Source organism: Lucilia sericata, unplaced genomic scaffold (assembly GCF_015586225.1).
Source record: "Lucilia sericata isolate MDLA Ls3-8-SP2 unplaced genomic scaffold, ASM1558622v1 Contig001561F_arrow, whole genome shotgun sequence".
Taxonomy (NCBI): Eukaryota; Metazoa; Arthropoda; class Insecta; order Diptera; family Calliphoridae; genus Lucilia; species Lucilia sericata.
The window spans coordinates 894-9,034 of record NW_023995483.1 but is presented as its reverse complement, the minus strand read 5'-3'; the positions used below and the strand labels follow the sequence as shown (position 1 = coordinate 9,034).

At 28.9% G+C, this 8,141-nt stretch overlaps 1 protein-coding gene across 1 annotated transcript; it reads right to left on the bottom strand.

The window, feature by feature from the left end:
- Window positions 1–310: 310 nt before the first annotated feature.
- LOC119611946 (calsyntenin-1-like) lies at window positions 311–3,196 on the bottom strand. The gene is made up of 5 exons (XM_037967638.1): window positions 2,654–3,196; window positions 986–1,069; window positions 782–918; window positions 551–674; window positions 311–450 (listed from the first exon to the last, which is right to left on the bottom strand). Exons 1-5 carry the CDS (start codon window positions 2,931–2,933, stop codon window positions 374–376), a joined length of 702 nt encoding a protein of 233 aa, XP_037823566.1. The 5' UTR covers window positions 2,934–3,196; the 3' UTR covers window positions 311–373.
- Between the last annotated feature and the right edge of the window lie 4,945 nt (window positions 3,197–8,141).

The following is an 8,141-nucleotide window of genomic DNA, read 5'->3' as shown; positions in this document are numbered from 1 at the left end:
AAAATCGATTACTCAGTTTTCAAGTTATTCGCTATTGGCAGATGTGCCCCTATGGCGTAGGATCCCCCTTCTTTTTTATTTATATATACATATATATATATATATATATATATATATATATATATATATATATATATATATATATATATATATATATATATATATATATATATATATATATATATATATATATATATATATATATATATATATGTATATATATATATATATATATATATATATATGTATATATATATATTTATATATATATATGTACTACATGTTTCTCTTAAAAATAAAGTTTTCTGTATTAAGTTGTTTTTAGCTCTACTCTTTATTTTAAGCTGGTTGTGTATATGAGTGTATCTTTATTTTAATTTACGGCCGTGGTAAACATGTTGGAATTATCCCACTCTAGTTGGCTGACATTGGCAAAACGGCCTTTAGCTACTGAAAAGGCAAACAGGAAAGAAAAACAAGAATATTAAATCATCCTATTACATTAATTAATTACATTTCATGTAGAATATCATTTATTCAAAATACGTACAATCTTCATCTTCAGAATCTGAGTTTTCTGAATCTGAACTGCCATCTGAAACAGCATCACTTTGCATGGGATTTATAGTTATAGTTAATGCGGAATCATCCCATACTAAAGCCTCGTCAGCAATCTAAAAATAACATACAAAAATTAACATTAAAAACAATCCTCTTATAATTACTTGTGCCATTTAGGATCATTCAAAGCTAATACTAGACATTATAACATTTTGCTTACCTTAGGACATGGCTGATGTCTATCAGTAAATTTTTGATTGCTATTGTTTTTTAGGCGGGCAATTGAAACACCACCTAACAGTATGACTAAAAATACGCATATTAAAATTATCAGCATTGTAGGATGAGCACTCTCAGCTGTGTAACATAAAATAAATGTTTAAAAAAAGGTTAATTAAAATTTTTAGAAAGAAATATACATTACCTTTATGGGCTATGGAATGTATGCGAGATTTGGGTTCTTGTGCATCATGCTGATGAGTCATTGCATGAGCATACACCTTATTTTCTAGAAAACAAAAGATAGAGTTAAATTTAGTAAATATACATATATTTTCTTAATCGGTCTTATTTGTCTTATTAAAGCATTCATTAAAGTATATTTTCGAATTTATACCCATCGCATTCTCGATGTTTGTCTGCATGCCCAAGATTCTTCTTTCAGACACGCATTCAAGAGTTTTGCGATTTGAAGCCAGCAAAATCGGTTCCTTAATACCGGAGAAAATCTCTTAATCTTATTGGATAGACACCTCAAATAGTATGTTTTATATAAAAATCAAAAGAGAGATATTTCAAAGATCTTTCATTTGATATACATCAGTGTTGCTATTTTAGCACTTTCAGTGCTAGATTTAGCATTTTGCTTGATAAAAAAATTGAAAAATATTTATATGTTTTCTATCAAAAATATTATTGAAAATCTTTGGTTGTATATTACAAAACCACATTATGGTGAACAAAAAAAAAAATATTTATATGTTTTCTATCAAAAATATTATTGAAAATCTTTGGTTGTATATTACAAAAGCACATTATGGTGAACAAGTAAGAGTGTTATATTTGGCTGTGCCGAATCTTTTATACCCACTATCAAATCATGTGTCTTAAATTTCAAGTGAATTTCGGAAAATGGAGCTAAAATATTTGTGCAAAATTTCAGCTCCTTAATTTTGAAAATTTTATCGCATTTAATGAATTGTTTATTTTTGTATTGTCATTACTCGTTTCACCTTTTTCTAATGCCGCTGTTGAAAGGCTTTTTATTTCAAAGGCTATAATTAAAAATAAAATTCGAAATCGTATTTAAGCTGAATTTTTATGTTCAATAATACAAATTCGAAAATAATTGAAATTCGAAATGCATGCTGTTAAGTGGCCTTAATCATTTACAAGCTTTATAAATCAAATTTTGTATGGAAATTGTTTACAAAATAAAATGTTGTTTATGAATATATAACTAATTATATTGCAAATAAAATAAAATTAGAAAAATATCAAAATGAAGATAACGATGAAGATATAGTACCAGAAATATTGGAGTCATGCACTACATAATCAGTATTTTATTATTGTTGTGTTATATTAAAAAAATTTAGCACTTTTATTCTTCTGTAGAACATTTTAGCACTTAGTTTTTTAAGTTTTAGCATATTTTAAAATTCATTTTCTGGCAACACTGATATACATACATAAAATATTTCTTCGCTTGATATCGTCTGAAAATTTAATAATTTAAATATTTTCCTATATATATTAAGTATTTCTCAGAGTGTTTTTGTTGGCATGAAATATCATTAATTTTGTGTAACAATTTCTACAATAATATTTTCTTGGTGACAATAAATTTATTTTAACTGTCATTAATAAAAAACGTCGTAGTATTACTCTTGGTGAAAATTAATATGCAAAATTGTGTCTTAAGATAAAAATTTTACAGTATTGATCTTATGTCTTAAGAAAATGTCCATAGAATGTTAAATTTTCATACAAATTATAGACATTTTAACAATAAATCTGAAACCAGACGAAGTCTAATCTAATGAGCTTTTAAAACAAGATTCCTCAAATATTATGGCATAATCTTTCCTACCTGTGTATTGTATGACATCCGCAACATTTGTTTGCATTACACCACCATTGGCCGTGAGGGTACTTGGTGCTGTCGTTGTTTTAAGACCATTATTCACTGGAACCTGCTTGGGATGCAATACTGTCAATGTTAGTGTGAATTCTGCACTTTTGAATTGAGAATTCATTTGAGAACAAGTGACTTTGAATACACGATTTAGATAGTATGCTGGTTTTTTGTTACTGTACACCAAAGCGTTTAGGACGTCCAAGTAATTGGAAATACTATCAGGTCCTATCATTTCGACGCCGTCCTTGTTGATGTTAGTTTTGATGTCTAGTGTTGTGGAAAGATTTTCGTCACCATCCACCTGGATTTCTTCGTGATCTGGATTTAATGATGGAAACACAATAACGCTGCATGTGTCTAATATTTGTAATTGTGGCAAGACCAGTTCACCGGATGAGGTAACAATACTAATATTGATGTTGCCCAATATGTGAACGCCACTCTTGATTTCCGGATAAGACACCAAATTATTGGAATTACCTAAACAAAAAAGTTGGAAAAGTTTATTATTAAATAAAGTTTTTATAGTTTTTATATTTATATATGTATAATATACATAAGAGGTGTCCAAAAATATCGATTACGCTGCGATGGCTCTTATTTTGTTCTCTTGTGTTGAAAACTAACTGGTGTTCCCGTGCCGGAAATCGATTGAAAAGTGTAAAATTTGGTAAATAATTGAACTTTTTTAAATTCACGAATATGTAGCAAAACCGACTAAATAATTTTTATTTACAAGTTTTTTTATGTAAATACATATTTTTGTTTACATCACTTCTGCATGCAAAACGGAGACCAAACAATGCATGAATTTTTGAATAAATGGCTTGGGAAATAATCAACAACTTTATTGTTTGTTCTTTGATATAAATGTTGGATAGATAATTTTCTCTAGATGATAAGATTTAGACGAAATATTAATAAAAGTAAATTTCAATGGCACAATTTTTGAAGAAATATGGACAAGTATAAAATTACCAAAAACACTTGCAAAAATAAATGATTTTAATTCAAGCTTAAGTTCGAATCTCATATAAAATTTTTACAAAAAATTGGCTCCTTCGCGATTTGCTATACTAATTTTCTTTGATAGATCACTCATTAATATCTGAATACCCTATGTATTTATGGTTTTCAATTTTTTTATGTTAGGAATTGGCGAATCATTTTCGGCTCTGTATCGTTTTCGATCACATTTCTTTTCAAATTAGCGCAAAAGTTTTCAATAGGTCGAAATTGTGGAAATTTTAGGAGGTTATTTTCCATTGGTACAAATTAATTTTTTTAATTTGTTGAGTTCTCTATTATAGCTTTCGTGTAATATTAATACGCAAAATTTGGCCAAAAATTCTTTCTTTCTTTTCGATGATATTTTTCGATAAAATTGCATAAAATTTTCACTATAAACTTGGACATTAACTGCTTAAAACCTTTAAAAAACTGGTTCTCTGATATCATTTTCTTTTTCGACGGTAAAATATGTCTCGATTTCTTTCGACGGTAAAATATGTCTCGTTATCCATAACACATTTGTACTCTTATGAGCAAGAAAATTAATTTCTTGAAAGCTCTGGCGTATGGTGCTGTTTTTTTCTTCTTATTCTCTACTCCCATTTATTCTAAATAGTTCCTAATGACTCTTTTGTCGAAATAATATTTCCTGCCCCTTTGGTGATAGAATTTCGCACAATAACCTTTTAATTTAGACCGAACTTTGGAGCCTTACCAATTACATTTCCGAATTCATCTGCATTTTTCCCAATTGACTTATTATTCTTAGTTAAGTTTATTTTCTTATAGGAATTTTTTTTTTGGAATTCCATGTCTTTAAAATGCATAAAATTTAATTTTTAATTTTAGTATGGGTTTTTATAATTTCGTTTTCGATGGTTCAGTTTGTTTAGTATCATTTTTGAAACTAATTATTATTTGACCAAGACAATTTTCGGTTTTTTTAATAAGTAGATAGTGCATTTAAATTTAACGTATGAAATTTTTTTATATGTGTCCTGTGTCTTTTTAAACAACAAGTGAATAAGTGTCCATATGTTATTCACCATACGTTATTTACCCAATTTTACACTTTTCAATCAATTTCCGGCAGAGTTATCGTTATCAGATTAGACTAAAATTTAACACCAGTAAGTTTTCGATATTAATAAACAAAATAAGACCCATCTGAGCAAAATCGATATTTTTTGCAAATACATGTTTAAATAATATTTGTCGGGTCGTCTCAAAATGGAAATTGCTGATGTTCCCGCCGAAAATAAAAACTTATTTCATTCTATTATATCGTTTCTCAAAATGTTTGTCCTGACGTTGATATTTAGTAAGCTGGAGCAATAATAAAAGGTTCATTTTTTGAGGTTTTTGTGATTTTTTTCCATATTCCTTGAAAAATAATTTACGCAAATTTGGCACCAAATGAATGGTCTTTAAAAGCTTTAACGTTATATCAAATATTTATGTAACTAGATTTTTGTACCCGGCGTTGCCCGCGGTTTTAAGTGGTTTTATAACATTATACTTAAGTATTCTCTCGTTAGAGTAAACTAAAAAATGTGCTTTATGTCCATAGATCAATTTCTGAAATTTTTCAACATTCAGAAATATGAAAATTTCGTTGATTTAAATAACATAACATTGAATTTACGAAATGAAAAAAATTTACTCATTCCAAAATTATAATTCTAATACTATCTAGTTAGGTAAAACTATAATATACATATTTAACTTATACATATTTAACTTAGAATGTGATAATTTTTCCCTAACTTAATCATGTTTCAAAAAATGCTGAAGGTCTCCTTATGAAGAAACTCCTTACAATTTCTTTGTGATCTTATAAAGCTATAAATTCTCCATAGTATTATTCAAATTTATGTATTTTGAATCATTTCACAAATCGATGTTGCAAAACATATATTAAGAAAATCACGTCAGAGAGGAACCTTTCCCTCTTTAATGATGTTTTGCAAAAACATTTTTGAAAAACACATTTTTTGACCGATTACGGAATAATATTAATAAAAAATATGTATTTCTCAAATTTCATAAAAGTACAAAAAAATGTAGCAAAGGAACACATAATTAGCCGTTTTTGCCCGTTTAGATTGAATTTCTTTTTCCTGTTTTTCCCTCTAGGAGCGGACTTTCGAATACACATATCTCTGAAACTAAAAACTCATCGTCTAAAATATTTTTACTTTAGAACGAAAAAAAATAAAAATCAGACTATAACAGACAGACTATAGTCCCTTTCTTTCGCCTTTTCTCCTATTTCGAAACGGAACTTTGCTACATAATACACATTTTAGACACTTTAAAAGCTTAATCGGAAATGTTTTTGCTTGAGTATAGACAATAATTACTATTTACTCCCAAAATTACGAATTTTGTCTCTTTTTCATCCACATACCCCTTCTTGTTCCTTCTTATCCAAGTTTTGGAAAACAATATAGTATATCATACTATATACCTATATATCTAACTACATATGTTTCAAATTAAGTGTAATTAAAAACATTATGCACACGCTACAGGTCGCAATTTGCAAAATAATTTGATGAAATTTGGCACATACTCTTCCAAGGACGAATCCTATTGAAAATGGTTAAAATCGGACCATTATTTCGCATAGCCCCCATACAATCGCACCCCTGAAGATGGCTTTTGAGTTCATAATGTTCTTGTATCACACCAAAAATCGGCAAAACTAAGTTTTTTTTTAATTTTTAATGACACTGCTGATTTTCGTAATGATCGGTCCTCATTTGATCACATCCCCCTATAAAGTCCCCTTCATAAAAGGACTTGATGGTTCAAATTTACTTATAAACACTAATATTACGGCGATATTCTACATAAATAACTTTAATGTAGACGTAAATCCCTTTACCAAAATTTATAAGGATAGGCCCATATTAACCATCTACCCCCATATAACCCTCTTTTAGAAAATCCTTTTTGTCAATAAATTGTTAAAATATTTCTGAATTAAGGTAGGGCATCATATGGTCAGCCATACCGAACTATAAATTTTTACTTGTTTATTTATTTCTGTTATTTATTCATTGAAGTAGTTTGAATTGTCTGAAAATATGCATTTATTAAGTCTCTTTACGCAGCAAAAACAGATTTCCCTTTTTTTACACGTGTTTTCCCCTAACGGTGGGATTTCTAAATATATGTACATATGTCTGAGACTATCAAAATCATAGTTTATAATATTTAGGCTTTAGAATAGAAAAAAATCGTTCTTAAATTTTGGTCATATTTTCACCATTTGGCCTATTTCATTTGCCCCCTTCCGGTCCAATTTTCGCAACGGCACTTTGGTAATATATATTTCTAACAAATTAAGTAGTTTAATCGAAAATGATTTTGCTTAAGGATAGACAAAATCAGTATTTACAATCAAAAGTACTAATTTTGCCCCACCCATTTTTGCCCCCTCCTAGTCCAAGTTCTGAAAAAATATATAGCCTATAACACTCTCCAAGTATAGATCTAACTATGTTCCAAATTTGAAGAAAATCAGTCCAGCCGTTTAGGCGTGATTGACGAACAAACAAACGAACAGACTTACAAAGAGATTTATAATATATATTAGGATAACTATAGTTTGGGAATTCCCGGACTTTTTAATTTCCCGGGAAATGGGAATGAAAAAATAATTTCCCAGGAATCCCGTGGAATTTATACAAAAATTAATTTATAACTAAAAATAATTTTTTACTAAAACTGACTACTTTTTTATAAATTTAACGATAACTGTAATATTCTGACATTTAAGAACAAATCAATATCCATGCCATTTGTGTAAAATATTTTTTGTTGAAACTCCCATTGGCAGAAAGTCCAAATTATACATATGTATTACAGTGATTCAAGCTTGTATGAAGGAAAAAAAATTGTCCCCCCTCTAGAATTGTTCTATGGGTTGTAAAACTATGTCATACAAAAAATTAGGCTGATTGGATAACGTTAACGGGTGCCGCAACGGCTCTGAAGTTTCCAACTGCTTTTACAAGGGGAAAATATCAATTTTTTCAGTTTTTGCTCAAATTTGGCCATTTAGTAATAAATTTTGAACTTTATCGTAAAAGAATCGTAATGTGCACAGAGTAAGCATTTCGGAAAAATATAAAACACAAAAATTGCTTGAAAACTTTAAAAGTTGTTGCAAATTCCCCAGGCCATTAACGTGTCTCACAGCCAGGCCTGCCAGATTTGCCGATTTATCGGCATTTTGCCGATATTTTACCTTCCAAATTGGAAAGTGCCGATTTTCCGATTTTTGCTTCAAAAATGCATAAGCAAAAATTACATGGAGCTTTTAAAACAATTGGGAAAGTACGGTAGAACACAATTTGCTCCATCACCAATGTCAATTGGATCGATTATGAAAAGGAAACACAATTTATGTATGAAAATC